General features: G+C 37.9%; 1 protein-coding gene across 5 annotated transcripts in view; it reads right to left on the reverse strand.

The window, feature by feature from the left end:
- The window catches only part of PATJ (PATJ crumbs cell polarity complex component), a 365,401-nt gene that overhangs the window by 306,453 nt on the left and 36,518 nt on the right, over positions 1 to 22,430 (reverse strand). For all 5 annotated transcript variants that reach the window (XM_061121728.1, XM_061121726.1, XM_061121727.1 and 2 more), the window contains exons 9-14: positions 20,748 to 20,850; positions 18,281 to 18,372; positions 15,714 to 15,855; positions 10,419 to 10,562; positions 5,982 to 6,058; positions 3,702 to 3,758 (exon numbers count right to left, since the gene is read on the reverse strand). In XM_061121728.1, the coding sequence (XP_060977711.1) occupies positions 3,702 to 3,758; positions 5,982 to 6,058; positions 10,419 to 10,562; positions 15,714 to 15,855; positions 18,281 to 18,372; positions 20,748 to 20,850 (615 nt within the window). The remainder of the gene's footprint in view (positions 1 to 3,701; positions 3,759 to 5,981; positions 6,059 to 10,418; positions 10,563 to 15,713; positions 15,856 to 18,280; positions 18,373 to 20,747; positions 20,851 to 22,430) is intronic.

The raw sequence follows: 22,430 nt of genomic DNA on the forward strand, positions 1-22,430 counted from the left end.
TTGTTGCCCACACCAGGGATATCACTAATTACTAATGCTCACTTTGTATTACAATTGATGGCCGGCAGAAAGGTCACTGACATGAGCATAATGCTTCTCCCTCATAGCTCTGTGATTATCTTAACAGTAAACACTTGCCAAGAAAGCCATCCCTAAAAGTGCAAGTCTCCCCAGATGCGGGAAAACTGTTCTTGTGTCATGATTAACAGATTCCTAGAAGCAGTTCAGCTAATGCTCAAACCACTATAAAGTGCTTTCCCCTCTCTCCCTACAACTCCATTCACCTCACAAGAAAGTCTTCTCTGTTAACACTGGCCTGTCACAAAGGGAGATGCTTCTTGAATTTGCATCCCTTAAAACAATTCCTTCCGGCTATGAAGTGGTTACCAGGGTGACCAACTAAAGCCAGATAAACAATTAGAAACACCAGCAATAGTCATGAAACATGATTTTCCTAACCAGAAAGCTAACAAGACAGAGGAAAAACCTACAGCCTTGATCTCAGAGCATGATACTAACCTGCTTGGAACGTTCCACTGGTGTTACCTGGCACTGAGAATAAAGCCCAGGCTTATCAGTGTGGATCTCAAGGCCCTGGAGTACCTACCTGGTCTTCCTCGCCTAAAAACGTCCTACTGCTCATTTAGTTGGACTTGGACACTCCAAAACAACTTCCATTCCCCCCACAGGCCAACTCTTTCCCAACTGTACTTGCTTTCATCATTCTGTTTATGCTTCTTAAATCATCATGACTTCTTACAATCACTACCTTGCATCACTTTTACAATTTATAGCTATCTTCTCAGGTTACACTTGTTTATTATCATGACCCAAACCAAGCCCAGGGCTTCCCTAGTAGCTCAGCTGGTAAGGAACCCACCTGCAATGCAGGAGACCCTGGTTTGATTCCTGGGTCGGGAAAATCCTCTGGAGAAGGGATAGGCCACCCACTCCAGTATTCTTGGGCTTCTCTGGTGGCTCAACTGGTAAAGAATCTGCCTGCCATGCAGGAGACCTGGGTTCCATCCCTGGGTTGGGAAGATCCCCCAGAGGAGGGCATGGCAACCCACTCCAATATTCTTGCCTGGAGAATCCCCATGAACAGAAGAACCTGGCAGGCTACAGCCCATGAGGTCACAAAGAGTTGGACGTGACTGAGCGACTAAACACAGCACAGCAAACCTAGCCCAGAACCCAGGCTCCAGGAGAGAGAGGACCCTTGGTATTCTGCTCCCCACAGTTGGCTGCAGTGTCTGGTGTGAAGTAGGAGCTCTGTAAATATTACAGGAATGAAAAAAAATGCTCTCTAAGCTGCAAGCTGCCTCTGCTACTATATTATCCAGTTGTATAATCTGAGGTGACTCATTCAACCTATGCAAACTTTAGGATCCTTGTGTGTGAAATGGGTTTAGACAGGCCAGTTTTCTTTACATATTGGAGAAAGAAAGTAGAAACTACTACATCAAGGGCCAAACTTCCAATTTTAAGAGGATTTTTTAAAATTATAGCTCATTAAAATAATCTGTGGACATTTAATAAAGAAATTAATGTTTAAAAAAGTAAACGTGATAATGTTACACTAAAAAAAGCACACATCCCTTCTCTGCCACATATATCATACAAAAGAATGAGTATACCAACTACAAGTATGTAAACATATACAGGTAACAACAAAATATGAAAAAAAGAATAGTGCAATTAAGGATTGCACTATTAAGGATTAATAGTGAAATTCTTCTAGTGCAAAAAAATTAAAAAACAAAGTTTTTGCTATAATCTAGTGTGTGCATACATAGTCGTGTCCAACTATTTGAAATCCCTTGGACTATAGTCCACCACCAGGCTCCTCTGCCCATGGAACTTTCCAGGCAAGAATACTGGAATGGGTTGTCATTTCCTCCTCTAGAGGACCTTCCCAACCCAGGGATGATCGAACCTGCATCTCCTGCATTGGCAGGTGGATTCTTTACTACTCTAATTTCAATTAAATGTTTTAAAACAGCTTTTTTTTTTTAAAGGAGACCTAAATAGGTCAGAGGTTAAAAGTACTAGAAGCATACAACTGGGAAACAAAACTATCGTTTATGGAATGGTTCTTATGTATTGGCACTGAGCTATACTAACTGGGGCATATATTAAATATACTTATATGTAACCTTCTACAATGTAGATTTTATTGTTTGTATTATACAGAAGAAAAATTAGGCTGCTTATTTCATCCCCAAAGTATTTCCTCCAATGTTACCTTCTTAATGAGGCTTTTCCTGATCAACCTATCTAAAATTGCAAACCCACTTTCTCTCCTGAATTTTTTATTCATCTTTCCTGCTTGGCACATATCATCTATACTATATAATTTATTACTTATTTTCTATCTCCCCCTACTAAAATATAAGTTCTACAGGGAAGGGATTTTTTTTTTTTTTCATTCCTGTTCTCTTCTGAAATCCCAGACCCAGTGGAGGACTTGGCACTGAGCTGATATCAATAAATACTAGATGAATGAACAAATGAACAGCTGAATGTACTGGTGAGCTGGTTCTGAACATCTGTTCTACTCAAAACCTTTCCACACCATTATACCAGAGTAACTCAGTGCAAACAGATATAATGCATAGCTGATCAGGAAGAAGATAAGTAGACTGGTGGCAAGGAAGTAGGGATGAAGATGAGAGAGAACATGTTCTGCCTGGAGAAAGACAATGACATTCTTTAAGATGCAACAAGTGTGGTCAATATATTTTTTCCTTAGAATAGAAAATGATGAGATGGGGTCTTACAGCTTGGAATATGTAAGAACAACTAAAGCTGAACTACATGATGAACTGAGCCTGAGCGAAGGCATGGTTTCCTCCAAGGATATCTCAAATTCTAACAGCAAGGAAGCTGAAGACTAATCAGGAAACCCCTGAAGAGCTAAGCAGATTTCTACAATCCCAAAGTACTGAGTGAGACTTGGAGTTCCCAGATTCCACTAGGGAGCAGGGACTGATAAATACCTCAGACTCAATGGAATACTTGAAAGGTCATGTGTTGGGAGCAAAGGCAACCCAAGAGAGTCCAAACCCTACCTGAACCGTACCTCTGCCTCACTACACACACCCACACCCAAACCCACACCCACACCCATACCCACACACGCACAGCATCTCCTTAATAGAAGAAACAGTGACTCCTTTGGACAGAGATAACATCACCCTAAGCCTTCTGTAGTTGGCGTACATAGTATCAAATATTCAGTCTAACTGAATATTTGTTAGGGTCAGTAGTTGTAGTAAACGGGCTTCGTTGATCTGCCAGCATGTGGAATCTTCCCAGACCAGGAATCAAACCCATATCCCCTACATTGGCAGGTAGATTCTTAATCACTGGACCACCAGGGAAGTCCAGGAAACAATTTAAAAGGACTTATAATATCTGAAAAACTAACACACTCTGCAAAGCCTGCTCTGAATACTACCTTTAAGGTGGGCAAAGCAGTCAAGCCTGGAATTTTGGCATCTGAAGTGGCCTACATTCTTCCCAGGCACATCTAACTATCACATTTCATACCAGTCAGAACCTACTACATTTCCAGAAAACCTCTAAAATTAAAATCTGAAAACTTTAGGTCACAGCATTCATCTAGCTACTGTGACAAGAATTTAGAGAAAGTTCTTCAAGAAACAAAAAACTGACAACGGTTTAAACAATGTGCTCACCTTCGAATATTTCTGTAATTCAGCATCATCAGCAATCTGTGTATCCAAAGTGGCAACCTAAATTCACAAGAAAAGATACTGTCAATATTTGTAAAAGCATAACTTTATTTCTTCCTAGGCTTTCTGAAAAATATCTGTATAAAACCTATATATTGATAACTCCATCTAATCTTTTTTCTGTTTCTAAAATCCATAATACACAATACAAAATCTCAGATAATATTTGCTTTTTTGACATTGTTCTCCCCAACAGTCTTTTTTCATAAATGATTCAAAAGTTGAACTAGAAGGTGATGGGCAAATATATGTACTATTTTTAAAAATCCATGATGCCTAAAATTTTAATTTAATCCTCCATTATATTAAAACCATAAAAATTTTATTCTTTTCACAAAACCAAGACTATGGTCATTTTTATTTCTAAACCTAGGCCTTGAAACAAAGTTTGCAAGGTCATTAAAATCAGAGAAGTTTGGAAAAACTGAAGCACCTGAATTTCCACAGCAAGCTCAAATCATTTCTCTAGGAGAAAGAGCCAGCAAGGACACAAACAAAAGACCTGGACTGGTGGGAAGATGGTGGAATCCTGAAAGCTTTTAATCATGGCCTAAAACTATTGTTCTGAGCTTCAGTGGTAGACATCCACAGAAGTGAATTCCTTTCAAGCAAAACATTTCACTGATGACTTGCATCTGCAAGTTGTTAATAAAATACAGTGCACCTGGAGGGGGGATAAGTTAAACAGTGGTTCAGCTAAATCTCCTACAAGTACTGCACTTCAGATAAGTAGATTCTGGAAGAAAACACAGTAAGAAACACTAGAGCATGTGCATGCAGTAGGTATGCACTTTTGTATGTACACATTCACTCATCCATCTTGCCTGGCTTCTCTTTTCATTGCCTTGTCCCTGTCACTTTAAATTTCCAACTCCAAATTCTGTCTCCTCTTTCGAGCCCCTCGGTTATGACCTCATCATGTGATAAATTAAATTTGGAAAGGTAGTTATAAAGAGGATAATGTGCATGTTCAGTCGTGTCCAACTCTTTGTGACCCAATGGACTGCAGCCCACCAGGCTCCTGTCCATGGGATTTCCTAGGCAAGAATACTGGAGTGAATACATTTCAATATATTTCACTGAATACATTTCCTCCTCCGGGGGATCTTCCTGGAATCGAGACCTAGGGATCGAGACCACATCTCCTACGTCTCCTGCACTGCAGGCAGATTCTTTACCGCTGAGCCACTGGGGATGCCCCAAAGAGGATAAATTTTTAACCAAAAAGAGCTCATTTGAAACCAACCATTTAAAAAAACTGGTACACCCAACTATTTTGGATATTAATCACTCCAAATAGTAGAAAGGTCATTCGCTAGGTGATAGGCTAATGACAAAACAGCTCCAAAATCTACGAAGAAGCAACAGTTCATGAGGACCAACATGCAAGTACAAAACTAGCAAGAAGAGAAAGTATAAACTGTTTTGACTCATGTTAATGACACTGGAAAATGTCTGACAATAGATAGTGGCTAGAATAGAAAAAAAAAATCTCCAACCAGCCAACAAATACTAATGGCAAACATATGTAAGAAAATGTGAATAACAATAGAAATTTAATAGAATACTTTATTACTAACACGTTTAATGGGCACTGCAGAGGCTTTTCTAAGCACAGCTTTCTGCTTTCATGTGGATTCATTTGGGGGAAATGTAATCAATCCCTTACTCAATGAATCTAATAACAGGTGAAAGGAAGTCTAATGGACCACTGGCACTATAAACTTATACCTAACCTAAATTACTTCCTGTTCTCCCAAATACATTTGATAATCATTCTTTCATTTTTCTCATAAAACTGTAACATTCTTTGTGAAACATAGGACTAATATCCACAGCCCTTTCAGTGTACAATAAAACAAACAGATCATAAAAGCAATCATAAAAATGCCAGCAATTTTAAGCAGCTGATACAGGTTATAAATTTAAAGGCAAGTCCTCTCTCCTCTAACATTTTTCAGCCTATTGTTAACTTAAATGGTCTCAACATGAACTGAGTGTCTGTTAATTATAACTGAAACTTGTCTGCAGTCCTTAACTGTTCTTGCAGTCTAAAATGAGAAAATAAAATTAATTAATTGATCCAATAGGGGAAAAAACACAGGAGGAAAAAATAAAAGCAGGCTGGTTATTCTTTGAATCTCCCATTTCTTTCAATTGTGGCATTAGGAGCATGACATAGAATGAGACATGAGTGTTTTTTATTAGAAGATTTTAACATACCATTACTTCATAATCAGGGCCCAGTACGTTTTCCCATCTGGATTTCAGCTCATTTTCTGGAGAGTCTGGGGCTTTTTCTGGATTAAAAAAAAAAAAAAAAGTTGAAGCTACTGTGAGTTAAAGCCACTAAACTACTGAATTCTCCCATAACAGCACAGTTTGAGTAAGTAAAAGGGAAATGAATAAAAAGGAAAGTGTATTAACTTAGGTCTATTTAGGTAAAGTTAATCAGAGGTGGGAGAAGGCAATGGCACCCCACTCCAGCACTCTTGCCTGGAAAATCCCATGGACGGAGGAGCCTGGTAGGCTGCAGTCCATGGGGTCGCGAAGAGTTGGACACGACTGAGCGACTTCACTTTCCCTTTTCACTTTCATGCATTGGAGAAGGAAATGGCAACCCACTCCAGTGTTCTTGCCTGGAGAATCCCAGGGACGGCGGAGCCTGGTGGGCTGCCGTCTATGGGGTCGCACAGAGTCGGACACGACTGAAGCCACTTAGCAGCAGCAGCAGCGGCAGCAATCAGAGGTGACTTATAACACATGTAAAATGTAAAGACTGGCTGTGACCAAACTATGAATAGGGCTTCTGCTGTTAAGGAATATTTTAAACGGAAGAGGAAATGATAAGTTATCAATGAAATCTGAATTATATAGTTTATATGCAAACATCCTGTGGTTTACAAGTAAAATGCATCTGGCTTTGCTTTATGCTAGCTATGTTAGGACAAAGAAGGATTTAAGGTGAATGTTAATCGCTTCAGCATAGTACCTTCCACTCACCTACAGGAAGTGTAAAAACCTATCAAGATATCTTTACTATCAGCAAGGCACACCAACATGACCCAATCAAGCTTTTTACTTGGGTGGATATAAAAGTTTGTCTGATTTAATTCAACCAATGAGTTGCATGAGCTTTAATGTAACAGAAACTTTGGTTTTACTTTGGTCTTTTGTGGCTATATGGTTATCATACCTTTATGATTTTCTTACTTAAGGAGAGTACTGCCTTTTTTGCATAGGTCAGATGATTTTTAAAAGTGAAGACAGATTTTAAATGTCCTGCTTATCCTCCATATGACCTTAGCCAGAAGCTCAATGCAGTTTGCAGTCTGAATAATACCTAATAGACAAAAATCAAAGTACTAAAACTATAATTTCAATTTAGATCCACAGTGGTAGCAGACAATAAACAGACCTCCACCTTTTTTCTTTAAGAAAAACTCAATTGTGTCACAAGAGTGGACAAGTCACAGAACACTTACCACAACTGATATAACCATCTGTCTAAAATCAGACGTAACTTGCAAGATCAGCTTTTTCAAGCCTTCAGCAGACATCTAATCTCAGATGCATATAATGCTTAATTACATAGTGCAAATCATTAAGTAAAACAGACTAACCTCAAAAATCAGAGACTAAGACTAATGAACACTAAAGAACTTATATTACTAGATTTACAAACGCATATCCACAAAGTAACTGCATTAACTGATGTGCTAGATTACATTTCGAGGATAACTAACTAAAGATTCTATTAAAAACAAAATGTCCTTCATGTGGGTTCGGCACCTTTGTGCCTATTCTATTAACATTTCCATAAGAAATTACATTAAGAGTTCTATTAAATTTCTCACAGACACCAGTTTCTTATGTGGTAGGCTAATTTAAAGAAAACTTGTAATGTGTTGGTTGACTTGTAAGCTTAAAAACATGATATCTAAAGAAATTTTATACACATGTATAAGATGTTTATTTCACCTACAATTCTTTTATTTTTACCTCAGTCCTACAATGAAATCATAGTCCTGAGTTTTAAATCAGAGAACAAAGGCCTATGTACCAGAGGAAAGAGATTACTTTCAGCAGCTCAATAAATTCTAGGCAACACAAAATGATCACACACAAAAAATGAACATTAAGATGATCTGACACAATTATTTCATTGGCAACAAAGAATATGCCAACTATTGCCACCTTGGAATGTGGATTGTTTCGAGCTAAAGGCAGCCAAGAGCCAGCAGACTCAGGAAAAACGTTCATCCCTCCCTTAACTACCTAAAGGAATTTAGCTAGGGAACCTGTACCAGAAAGAGAACTATAACCGAAGACAACTTTTTTTTTTCACAATACTGTGGAGGCTGCCCCGTATGACCAGAACCCCCTAGAGTTTGTTTTTTTTTAAACGTTTATTTTATATTGGGGTATAGCTGATTATGGAGTAGGGAATGGCAACCCACCCCAGTATTCTTGCCTGGAAAATTTCATGGACAGAGGAGCCTGGTGGGCTACTGTCCATGGGGTCGAAAAGAGTCAGACATGACTGAGTGATGAAGCACACACTAAGCACGTAGCCAATTAACAAAGCTGTGACAGTTTCAGGTGAAGAGAGAATGGACTCAGTCATACATTCTCTTCCAAACTCCCTTCCCATCCAGGCTGCCACTTAACACTGATCAGAGTTCCATGTGCTATATTCAGTAGGTCCTTGTTGGTCATCCATTTTAAATATAGCAGTGTGTACATATCCACCCCAAGCTCCCTAACTATCCCTTCCCCTCAACTTTTCCCCTAGCCCCATCCCCACAACCATAAGCTCATTCTCAAAGTCTGTGAGTCTGTTTCTGTTTTGTAAGTTGACTTGTATCATTTCTTTTTGGATTCCACATATAATGGATGTCATATGATATCTCTGCTTCTCTGTCTGACTTACTTCACTCAATAGGACACTCTGTAGGTCCATCCACATTGCTGCAAACAGCATTATTTAATTCTTTTTAATGGCTGAGTAATATTCTATTGTGGGCTTCTCTGGTGGCTCAGATGGGAAAGAATCCACCTGAAACACAGGAGACCAGGGTTCGATCCCTGGCTTAGGAAGATCCATGGAGAAGGGAATGGCTACCCACTACAGTACACGTGCCTGGAGAATTCCAAGGACAGGAGCCTGGCGGGATACAGCCATGGCATCGCAGAGTCAGGCTCGACTCAGCAATAAGCACACAATATTCCATTGTATATATCATACCAGAGACAGGTTTTTAATCTGAAAAACCTGTCTGCACAGCAGGGCAAACTTCTAATTATCAAATGTCTGCTCTTCTTATCATCCTGTAAATTACTCCTCCCATTGGAAGGCCCAGGCCCCTATCCCATTCCTTAGCTCAGGATAGCACAGAAGCCTCAATTGCCCAACTTGCCCTTAAGGGCTCACATTTTTATGGGACTCCTACACAAAGAAAATTTGTGTTTCTCCTGTGTTACTCTATCTTATGTTAATTTAATTATTAGGCCAACCAAAGAAACTAGAAGGGAAGAGGGAAAATGGGTCTGCCCTTACAGCAAAAGGAGTTAACTTCAAAGCAGTTGGAAGAATTTGGTCTAACTCTCTAACTGAAATTATATACACTCACGGAAAAAAAAAAAAAAGAGTGAGGTTGATCCTTTGAGCAGATATTTCTAAAAATACTTCTCACTTTATTTGTTTTTTTTTTTTTTATTTACTGTTTTTGTTTTTTGCTTTTAGGCTGAGCCTCATGGCATGTGGCATCTTAGCTCACTGACCAGGGATCACACCTGTGCCACACGCACTGAAAGCACAGTCTTAACTACCGGACCATCAGGAAAACCCATATTTCTAACTTTAGAAAGTATCTGATTTTCACTTGATAATTCATGGTACACCTATCTGGGCTCACATGAATTTAAATAGCAAAAATTAACTGCAATTTACTTGGATCAAAAAGAACAACCTAAATTTCTAAACAATATGAAGTTTTAAAATTTGACTGAAGTGTTTACTCCTTCCTTCAGGCCCTTCTTTCCTGACAGAAGACAATCAAAGCCAAAAGTCAAAGTGTCTCTGGACCCGGATGAAGTTTAAGCATTCCATTTCATTCAACTGGCAAGCCTTTCCTGAATGCCTCTGTACAGGGAACTGTGTGAGATTGTGACTGAAAATGCTCGCAAAGTCGAGTCAACTAGAGTAGCAAAGGAAACATACAACAAAGCCCAAAGGTACAGGTACTTATCAATTAAAAAGAAAATTAAACAATAAATATATAGCAACCTGGAAATTTGGTGAAATATATAAAAATGTATACACTATTGTTATGGTGAAAAGGAAATATTACTATATGTATACAGATAGCTATATCAATGTTAATACACAAGCTAAAGTATGTAGTAATTAAAAATGCTGATGTAATCACTAATAGAAATGTATTCAAAACCAACATAATTAAACAGTGATTAAACAAAAATATGCTTATTCTCAACTGCTGTAAGTGTTAAGATGCAGATATTAAGAATATCTTATTTTATATCTTCAAAACTACCTCTAAAAGTCTTCACATTATGTTAACTTATAGAGAGAAAATGGTTAACAAATGATAAAGTCAAATTACTTTGACTGCTTTGAATTGAATGCTTTGTGCTTACCCGGTTTTTCTAAGGCTTGCGTGTTGTCATTTTTTAGATCCTCCATTCTTTCTTCAGTTTTCTCCTCTTCATCCAAATTAGTTTCCGTTTCCACTGCTCCAGTCAGAAACAGGGCTGGTGTTTTTGGTGGTTCTACCACAGTTCCTAAAATAGGAATTGTTAATTTGAATCACTATCAGATGAAGATCATATTTAAATAAGCTTATTTCACTTCTGTTCTTCCATTTCACAACCTTATTACAAACATCTCAGGTAACTTACACATTTTATTCCTTTATTTAAAATGCCATTTGTGATAATGGCTCAATTCTTTAGAAAACACACTTGCAGTTAGTATTGAAAAGAATAAGGAATTAGGCCACCTGATGCAAAGAGCCAACTCGTTAGAAAAGACGCTGAGGCTAGGAAAGATTGAAGGCAGGAGGAGAAGGGGACAACAGGGGATGAGATGGTTGGATGGAATCACTGACTCAATGGACATGAGTTTGAACAAACTCTAGAAGATGGTGAAGGACATGGAAGCTTGCATGCTGCAGTCCATGGGATTGCAAAGAGTAGGACATGACTGAGCAACAGAACAACAAGTGAACACCAAGGAACTAGGCAACAAAAAGAAAAAAGCAAGGTAAAGTCTATGATGAAGCAGGATGACAATACAGCCCTGGGGAGTGGGGGAGGAGGAGAACTCTGGGGGCCATAGTTCTCACTACTATGGTGGGCATGGAGCAAGATAAGCAGAAGCCAGTTCCATTGTTTTGGGCAATCCTTGGTTCTGGCATGATGTTATCATGAGTTTAACAAATGACTGTATATAAGTAAGCTTGGGAATGAGAAGGAAAAGGGAGAAAATTCTCCTGGTTGCAAATGTTCTTCTCTTAGCTATATTGAGCAATGTAAGCTTTCAATCTCAAGCATGTCAATTATTCTCTTTAAATGGCAACCCACTCCAGTACTCTTGCCTGGAAAATCCCATGGACTGAGGATTCTGGTAGGCTACAGTCCATGGGGTCGCAAAGAGTCGGACACAACTGAGCGACTTCACTTCAAACACAAGACAGGTTGTATAAGAACCATTTTGTTGTGTTATTCACATGGTCATGTCTCTTTGTGACCACATGGACTGAAGCCCACCAAAACCATTTTAGGTTATTTTTAAATAACCACAGTTCAATCAGTCAGTTCAGTTGCTCAGTCATGTCCAACTCTTCCCTGGAGTTGGACAGGCTTTCCTGTCCATTACCAACTCTCGGAGCTTGCGCAAACTCATGTCCATCGAGTCGGTGATGCCATTCAACCATCTCATCCTCTGTTGTCCCCTTCTCCTCCTGCCCTCAATCTTTCCCAGCATCAGGGTCTTTTCCAATGAGTCAGCTCTTTGCATCAGGTGGCCAAACTACTGGAGTTTCAGCTTCAACATCGGTCCTTCCAATGAATATTCATAACTGTTTTCCTTTAGGATGGATTGGTTGGATCTCCTTGCAGTCCAAGGGACTCTCAAGTCTTCTCCAACACCACAGTTCAAAAGCATCAGTTCTTTGGTGCTCAGCTTTCTTTAGAGTCCAACTCTCACATTCATACATGACTACTGGAAAAACCATAGCTTTAACTAGATGGACCTTTGTTGGCAAAGTAATGTCTCTGCTTTTTAATATATTGTCTAGGTTGGTCATAGCTTTTCTTTCAAGGAGCAAGCATCTTTTAATTTCATGGCGGCAGTCACCATCTGTAGTGATTTTGGAGCCCCCCAAAAGTCTCTCACTGTTTCCATTGTTTCCCCATCTATTTGCCATGAAATGATGAGACCGGAAGCCATGATCTTAGTTTTCTGAATGTTGACCTTTAAGTCAACTTTTTCACTCTCCTCTTTCACTTTCATCAAGAGGCCCTTTAGTTCTTTGCTTTCTGCCATAAGGGTGGTGTCATCTGCATATCTGAGGTTATTGATATTTCTCCCCGCAATCTTGATTCCGGCTTGTGCTTCATCCAGCCTGGCATTTCGCATGATGTACTCTACATACAAGTTAAATAAACAGGGTGACAATGTACAACCTTGACATACTCCCTTCCTGATTTGGAATCAGTCTGTTGTTCCACGTCCAGTTCTAACTGTTGCTTCTTAACCTGCATATTGATTGACCTGCATGCATAAATAGCCACAAGTGACTTAAAAAGTATTCCTATCAAAAATATTGAACTCGGGCTTCCCTAGTGGTCCAGTGGTTACAAATCTGCCTTGCAACACAAGGGACGCTGGTTTGATCCCTGGTCCGGGAAGATTCCACATTCAGCAGAGCAACTAAGCCCATGTGTCACAACTATGGATACAGCACTCTAGAGCTGGCAATCTAAAACTACTTGAACCCATGTGGTACAACTACTGCAGTCCTTGCACCTAGAGCCCGGGCTCCACAACAAGAGAAGCCACCACTTTGAGAAGTCCGCACACTGCAACAAACAGTAGCCCCTGCTCACTGCAACTAGAGAAAGCCCATGTGCAACAATGGAGACCCAGCACAGCCAAAAAACTAAACAAGTAAATAAATCTTAAGAACAAAAAAAAATGAACTTGAATCTAAGGCTTAAGCTCTAGCTCCCAACTCACAAGAAACACTTGGGATAGAGTAACAAGTTAAATGACACCACAAGGAAACAATCAAATTCTGAAAGTAGTATTCCAGCGACAAATGGGCAAATCCCTCCAAAAAGTCTACGCTATGGAGGCAGGGACAAGGGATTCTTCTATATTTAAAAAAAAAAAAAGTATAATACATGCAATGAGTAAAATGCATAAAAATCAATTATCTTGATTTTATGAGGTTTTCAAGAGGAGTAAGGGAAGTGGAAAAAGGAGTTACAAAAGACATTTGGGAGCAATTTGGAAAATTTAACTATGTGTTAGGTGTTTGATATTAGGTAATTACTATTAATTTTCTCTGGATAATGATATCATGGCTATTTTTAGAAGCTGTAAACTGAAGTATGTAGGACTGATGATATCTACAACTCACCCTTAAATGGTTCAGAGAAAGCTAAATAGATGAAACAAACATGGCTAAGTTAACTGCTAAAATCTAAATGATGGATTCTGTGGTTATTTTTCATATCATTTTTCAATTTTCCTGTGTGTTCAAATATTTTTACAATAAAAAGTTAAAAAAAATAAGTTAAAAGTTTATATATGAAACTTAATATGACCTTAAGATCTTAATATGACATTTTAAACCACACTTTTTTGTTGTTGTTGTTGCACTGGATCTTTGTTGCTGCATGCAGGCTTTCTCTAGTTGTGATGAAAAGGGGCTACTCTTCATTGTGGTACATTGCGGTAGCTTCTCTTGTTGAGGAGCACAGGCCCTAGGCACTCGGGCTTCAGTCATTTTAGCATGTGGGCTCAGTCGTTGCAGAGCGTGGCTCCAGGGCACATGGGCTTAGCTGCTCCACAGCAGGTGGAATCTTCCTGGTCCAAGGATCAAACCTGTATCTCCTGCATTGGCAGGCAGATTCCTAACCACTGCGCCACCAAGGAAGTCCCATAAGATTTTTTAGAACATTCATCTTTTAACACACACTAATTGTACAGCCCAGTGCCAGTAAAACAAATGCCAGCCAGACACTGCCGATGTAGCCTGGGGAGAAGAGTTACACAGTAGGCAGGGTACACAGTACAAAGCAATACACAATGTGTGTTACAGATCGTATGCAAACTGATATACAAATAAGTATGCCCAAGGTATGCAAATAAAAAGAGTTTAGAGGAAAAAAGGTAAGATTTTTGAATGCCAGGGGAAGGTAACACTCAAGCGCTAGAAGCCGTGCAGTCCGTTTCAGTAAAATCGACTTAACTGCTGCCTATAAAGAAGGCACACAGAGGTGTGTTAGACGGGACAGTGGATAGAGACATAACCACTCCCCTACATTACAGTGGCCGAACACAAAACAGGTGACCACGACGTAGTATGATAAATGCTCCAGCAAAGTGCTCTTCAAAGGGTGCTAAAGGGTATGAAACACATAGGAAGGACACCCAAACCATGGAAGAAGTGCAGATTTAGGGTCAAAACCTATCCCAATGTAAATTTAAAACGTAGGCATGCCCAGTAAAGAACTGCTGATTCATAGATGACACAGTTCATTTGATACAGCAGACTAAAGCCAAGGGTTCTATCAAAGCTGCTGAAAACTATTATATTGGTATAAATATTTATGCAAACCTTTTAAGGTCAATATAGCATATGTACAATTTGTATTATTTAACCAATTCTAAATTTCACACATACAGTGCAGTTGACAGGGCATCTATCTTTCAGCAGCAAAATTTCCACTATCATATAAAACTTTAAAAATTCCAATGTAAATATCAATATAATTCAATATCAGTTGAAAGCAAAAGTCTCCAGGATATAATATCTTCAGAGAATGAGAAAAAAAATGTACTCAACTTCTGACAAATTCTAATTTAACTATTTCCTACTCACTAGTTATGTAAGTAGTCATTCAACTTAAATTGTACATGTTCCTATAATTACCAAATTTGTTGATCTATCTGTGAGTTGACAATTAAAAGTTGGCATGCATAGAATTATGTATTTGTTCCATAAATCTACTATTCTTTTTTTTTTTTTTTAGTTATACCATTTTATTGCTACCAACCCATCTTCCTCCACCCTCGTGCACACATGCTCAGTCATGTAATCCCATGGACTTCAGCCCGCCAGACTCCTCTGTCCATAGACGTTTCCAGGCAAGAATACTGGAGTGGGCTGCCATTTCCTTCTCCAAATCTACTATTCTTATAATCAAAATAACAATATCATTTTATAAATCAAAATGTCCTTGACAGAAATCCACGTTTTATTTTCTCTTGCTATAGTTCACAGAGTAAATCAAGAAATATTAGAATCAAATATTAGAAGTAATATGAAACCTGAAGTTTGCAAAATGTCAAAGCATTAGACAAATGAGAGTCTCTGAAACAAAGGTTGGCAAAGCTTTACTATTCAAATGCAAGTAATAAATGAAATTTGGAAGCTTTTGGGGAAAATGATTTCCATCTCCATTTAGAGACACTGTCAGAGATTCATGCATATCAGGGTCCACATTCTAACATTTGGACTGGCACATTATAATAGGCAAAGGAAACTCTTCTTCAATGCATAAATGAGCTGATTCACTTCTCCATACTGGGTTACACAAGGTAGGCAGTTTTTCCTTCCCAGACTTACAGAACATCCATAAATGAGTTATTCTTCTAAACCCAGACTACAAGGTTGGAGGAGGGATAGTGGAATTAATTACCTCTGTCTGAGGGCCCTTCACATAATGAAGCAGACAAAGATGTTTTCCTTCGAACTAGGGTTAGGTGTACCACTTGTCCTGCATTTCGTAACACTTCAACAACATCCTGGTTGGCAAAACCCTGAATATTCACACCGTCAACCTACAACATTAAGAGATACATTAAACAGAAGTTTCAAGTTAGCTTCTTTTGAATGCAAATTTAGTAGTAAAACATGCTGACAAACTTCCTGAGAAACTAGAAAGCAAACTAAAACCTGTATTCCTAAGTATTTGACCTATAGCCTGAAAGAGAAAATAGATCTTAGTCTCTGATGCTATTCAACATTCAAAGTGCCATAAAATGTGGTCAATTTTTATACACAGCTCTCAAGATGTATTAATAGAAGCCATTATCACTAAAATTGAAGAGACCATCCAATACTTCATCTTTGTACCATATAACACTGTGTGATATTTTCCAGAAGGAACAAATCTCCCTCCGTTAGGTTTTTCAGTACTTTGAAAAAGCATGTGAAAGAAGGCATTTACTAATCTCAGTCAAGTCCAGTCATACATTCTTTTTGTTTTGGAAGGGGTTTGTTTTGTTTGTGTTTTTATTGGGCTCTAGACAATGGGTTGTGAAATATCTCTGCAAGTTATGCCCCACTAGGGAGATGTCCATTCTGATTTTCCTGGGGGATCTTTCTGAGCTTTTGCTTTTGCTTGGAGTCACTGCTCTTGCTGGCAGTATCCTCTTCAGGTCCACTGCTGAATGGCTCCTCCTTGGAAGACAATTTCTTTTCCTTGGGACTCTCTTGTTTCCTGACTCTTCGGGGTCACTAACTGGTTCTTATTTGGTAAAAGTTTTCTTCCTCTTGGGAAGACTTTAACTGCCAGCTGTTTCTTCAAGATCACTACGAACCAGCTCCTCCTTGGAAAAAAGATTTCTTCTTCTTGGGTTTGGAGAAGGAGACAGATGGGTCTTCCATCCCATTCTTCTGAGAGCCTCCTGGGGCTCTTCGTTTTTCTTCTTTTTGGGTCTTTCTCTTGTCTCCTCACAATCCTCAGAGATAATACTGCTCTCTGAAGATGCCAGGGCAACTGTAGCCAGCCCTCTCTTTTCCTTCTTCAAGCGTTTCTTCTGTCTCCCCAGCTTCCTAGTCATCTTAACAGCCACTTCCTCTACCTGATCCACTGCCTCCTTCATGACAGAATTTTTTCCTGGGATCTCTCCAGTCTCATTGAAGGACTGCTGCTCCTCACCTTGTTCCTAAAGTTTCTCCCCAAATGTACAGGTGGGTACCTCAGAGAAGCAATCAATCTGTGGGGCAAAGTTGCATTTTTTTGCCAGGAATCAGGAGATGCAATCTTTGTTCTTAGCAGCTGCTCAGCCAATGAAGGTAGAGTGGAAAATAAGTCCATATTTTGTCTTCAGGGCTCTGGAAACTTCACCCCTTTGCTGGGTCCGGGGAATCACACTCTTAAGTCCAACAGAACTAGGAGGCCTCCTCACTCAATCTTCTTCATGCTAGTCAAACCACTGCTTAATTTTTCCCCTAATATTTTCTTCAAAGTTTTATCACCAGTTTCCAAATGGTCAATTCCAGCAACATTTCCCAAGCCAATACTGGAAAGCCAAGGGTCATGAAAGGGGCTTCCTTAGATGGATTTGAAGGACAAACATTCAAATTATACCAACATTTGTTTCTGATTGAATCACTAAATTAAATGTGTGTGTACCTACTTCAAAATTATTATGAAAATAAACTGTAAATAAACTAATTTCTACTAAATGGAGGAAATACCAATCTCAATTGATGAAAGGCAATGACTATATTCTCAAATACATAGAATATCTCAATTCTGTATATACTCAAAATTACTATGCAAGAATGACCTATGGCTGATTCATGTGTATGGCAAAAAACAACATAACATTCTAAAGCAATTATCCTTTGATCAAAAATAATTTTTTTTAAAAATTACTGTTAATAGAAAACTACTTTCACAAAGAGGTAAACAGTACCAGTAAATGGCCTATTAATTGCATATAAAATTGATGAATTTAAAGAATACAAAGAGGTGCTTGAAAAGTGTTTTCTAGGAGAATGTTAGAGCATCTTTCAAATATATGTGTATGCATATTATATAATATACATATGTATATAGTATTTTTTTCAACCAAAACCTTTAATGACTCCTTTCTTCACAGTTAAAAAAAAATTAGAAGGTATAAATAACTACTGTATAATACAGAAAACAATATACAATCTCATGGGATAAACCACAATGGAAAAAAATATTAAAAAAGAATGTATATATGTGTAAAACTGAGTCACTTTGCTATACAGCAGAGATTGGCACAACACTGCAAATCACCTTATACTTAAATTTTAAAAAAGTTTTTAATTAAAAAAGTTAAGGACCATGAGAATCCAAATTGATAAGATTCCACTGTACAAACTTAATTTTTTAAAACATTATAAAACTATATTAAGCCATTTCCACTGCATATATATTATAACAATGATAACTCCCCCCTCCCTCAACTTGACTGAATCCCGTAACAGAGGGCAGTTACTTACAGCAACTATCTGGTCATTCACTTGAATCTGACCATTGTGATATGCAGCACTGCCAGGTATTATACTTTTCACATAAATCCCTGAAGCTTCTCCTAAGATGCACAAAACATACGGAAAAAAGCTCTAATTAGGCCTTGATTGCAAAATTCATATCAAGAGGTTAATTAGCTAAAGGGGCTCACTGGAGGCTTGATAAATGCTGTTCTGAACACAAGCGGAGAAAGTGATGGATTATTTCAAACTGTCACCATCACAAGTGACTCGAATTTGAAATGATTTGACTGATACCTATTTTTGGAAAAATAATCAGTAATGGAACCTTGATGAAATGCACTCCAACATCAGCTGGAATTTAGGAGAGCTCAGATTAAGTCTTACCTTCTCTAAATCTTTCTCCCTTCTCACTGGTGACCTGGCATAAACCTTCATCATTACTTACCAGCATGAAGACAAGAGGGTCCTAGTAGCTCTTCCTGCCTATATTTAGTTGACTACTCACATTAGCTTCTATCTATCTTTCTATCCATCTATCTTTAGATCTCATAATATATATATATATATATATATATAAATTACAACTATATAAAAAGTATACATGCCTATGGAAAGGGGTTGGAAAAGAAGTTAGAAAAAGAAAGACCGTAGCTCTGGATGATTTTATACTTTTATCTTAAGTTCAAATGAACTTAAAATATTGCCTATAGAAGGAATATAAACATCAATGGATTCCTACAGCCTATGTAATAAAATGTAAATCTGATAGAATCACATTCAAGGACTTCCATAATTTGCCCCAAACTTTCTTTTTCACTTCGATGTCCAACTACCGTCCGCTCCAATAAGACAGAAGTCTAGACACACAAGACTCATGATGTTCCACCAAAGCTCCAAGTATTTTCATGATTGTATCCCTTTTCTCATTTTTTTTCTTCCTGTTTCTTCCTGTTTCATTCCCTCTATCAAAATCCTTCTCCCTTACCATGTTTAGTACAAATATCTCCTTCTTTGTGAATTCTCCATTTCCCTCTGTCAGAATGAGTTTTTCATTTGCCATATGATGAGTTTATTTGTATCTCTGCTAAAACATATATTTCATTTATCCTCAAACAACTGAGAGTTATTTACACATCTGTCTCCCTAAACAGACATTTCTTATAATCATTTTTCTACTCCCTCTGAAACTAGGCAAACCAACTGCTCAAAGTTCCAAAGAATAAAGCAAAAATTATTTTGAAAGACTGCACATTAAAAAGCATACTGAGTTATAGAATATTCTAGTTTTTGGATTCAACGCTACTTCTCCAGTCCCTGCTCAAGTCCCAAAAGCTTCTTTTGAGGGTAAAGTAAAATGTTTCTTTTCTTCATCCGGTAACATAAACATCAATTTTTCTCAATTATCTATCAGCTACTCACTTCATTTTACTCTGTAAGTATATTGCTAGGTTTACAACTTGAAAACTTAATGCAACAAAGCTTCCTAAACCACAAGTTTAGGAACTTAGCCATGATTTCTCTAACTGGACAGCATATTAAGAGCTACTCAATACAGGGTTTTTTGGGCAACATTATTATATAATCCATACTTAGCCCTTTTGGAACTCATTTAAATTCTAAACCTAAAAATGGTGGCACTCAGAAAAATATACAGGTCTAAAAGCAGCTATTTCATTAGGCTAAAATAGCACAAGGTGGTCTGATATGAATTTCATTCAGGACTCTGAATATATTAGCACTTATAATCTTTCCCACCTGCTGTAAAATGCAAAATAATAACTTAAAAAAATTAACTCTCTAACCTTGCAATTTTTAAAACACTAGAACATTTCATAACTCTAACTTTTCATCTTACAAGCAAATATTTGTGAAAAAGATTTATTTTTCCTTTTTACAGTTATTTCTTATCGTAATAGGATAACTCTTACAGTCAAAGTTACCAGAGCTTTGCATTAAGGAGTTCAGGGAGTATTATTCAGAGATACTTGGGCACTTATTCTTGCATGCACTTACTCTTACAAGTATTCCCTTTATATAAAGAAAAATAATTCTAATTAAAGTGTTCATTTTATCTTCTTTTGATGATTAAACATAATAGTAATACTTTCTGACATTCACAATATGAAATACACACAGTAATCATTTTACTTTATCACATATAAAATGCCATAATATGTAACACTCACAATATTCAAAATATATATCTTAGAAACAAGAGGAGGTATAACTCAAACATTATACATTGTGTTGGATAATTAAATTCTTTTGTTAATGACTATTGAGCCAGCTATAAAACTACTGAGATAAAACTGTGATTCTCTAATCATTTTTTGTAACTAGTTGCTATTACAGATTCGTGGTTTTATTGTTCACTGTTTAAATTAAAATCTGCAGATATTTAATTTTATTGTCTAGAAACTTTAACATCCTTTACAATTATTTCCAAATATGAAACAGAGATGATTCATTTTACCTGTCTGAGATGTTCCAACATAACCAACAATTCTAATCCCAAGACTTTGTCCATCTTTTTTAATGAGTTCAACATCATAAGTTTCAAAAAGAGTAGAATTGTCCTGAAAAGAAAAATAATCTTATTATTTATAATGTTTAGTTACATAATTGTATGTATAAAGGCAATTTGTAAATGGTTTGTCAAGTATTTTCTGAGCACCTGTGGTACACAAAATTAGAAGATTTCCCCACAACTTTTGATTCCTGATGCCATTCCTGTGTTTATGTCATGAAAAAGGGAAATTATCCAGGTGAGCCTAACCTAAGCAGGCATCCTTCAAAAGCAGAGAGTTTTCTCCTACTGATGGTAGAAAGGGATGTGAAAAAGATGTGAAGCATAAGGACTGAACCTGTGGTTTGAAGAAGGAGACATCATGTGAGAAGGAATACAAGGGGCCTTAAAGAGCTGAAAGACATCCTCAGCTGATAGCCGGTAAAGAGAGACTTTGGTTCTACGGCTGTAAGAAACTGTATTCCACCAACAATATAACAGAGTCTGGAAATGAACTGTCCCCAGAGTATCTAGCTAAGAGCCCACCCAGGCCAATACCTTGATTTAGCTTTCGTAAGAATCTAAGCAGAACCCAGCCGAGTTCACCAAGACTTCTGATCTACAGAAATGTGGACCAACCATGAGTATTGCATCAGGCCACTAAGTTTGTGATAATTTGTCACACAGTGATAAAAATTAATACAACCACTTAGGAAAAAACTCACCATAAGTTTGTACCTGAAAGAATTTAATGTAAAGAAAAAGAAACAAACAGAAGACTAATTATTGTAATAATTATTATGAGCAAAAAATGTTAACCTAAAACTTATCATTATTTCTCTTCTAATTAAAAATTTTCTGTAAAAAAGCAGTTCAGTTCAGTTCAGTCACTCAGTCGTGTCCGACTCTTTGGGACTCCATGGACTGCAACACGACTGGCCTCCCTGTCCATCACCAACTCCCGGAGTTTACTCAAACTCATGTCCATTGAGTTGGTTATGCCATCCAACAATTTCATCCTCTGTTGTCCCCTTCTACTCCCGCCTTCAATCTTTCCTAGCATCAGGGTCTTTTCCAATGAGTCAGCTCTTTGCATCAGGTGGCCAAAGTATTGGAATTTCAGCTTCAGCCTCAGTCCTTCCAATGAACACCCAGGACTGATTTCCTTGAGGATAGACTGGTTTGATCTCCTTGCAGTCCAAGGGACTCTCAAGAGTCTTCTCCAACACCACAGTTCAAAAGCATCAGTTCTTTGGCACTCAGCTTTCTTTATAGTCCAACTCTCACATTCATACATGACTACTGGAAAAGCCATTGCCTTGACTAGATGGACCTTTGATGGCAAAGTAATGTCTCTGCTTTTGAATATGCTGTCTAGGTTGGTCATAACTTTCCTTCCAAGGAGTAAGCGTCTTTTAATTTCATGGCTGCAGTCACCATCTGCAGTGATTTTGGAGCCCCCAAAAATAAAGTCAGCCACTGTTTCCACTGTTTCCCCATCTATTTCCCATGAAGTGATGAGACCAGATGTCATGATCTTAGCTTTCTGAATGTTGAGCTTTAAGGCAACTTTTTCACTCTCCTCTTTCACTTTCATCAAGAGGCTCTTTAGTTCTTCACTTTCTGCCGTAAGGGTGGTGTCATCTGTAT

This window comes from Dama dama, chromosome 20 (genome assembly GCF_033118175.1).
Source record: "Dama dama isolate Ldn47 chromosome 20, ASM3311817v1, whole genome shotgun sequence".
NCBI lineage: Eukaryota > Metazoa > Chordata > Mammalia > Artiodactyla > Cervidae > Dama > Dama dama.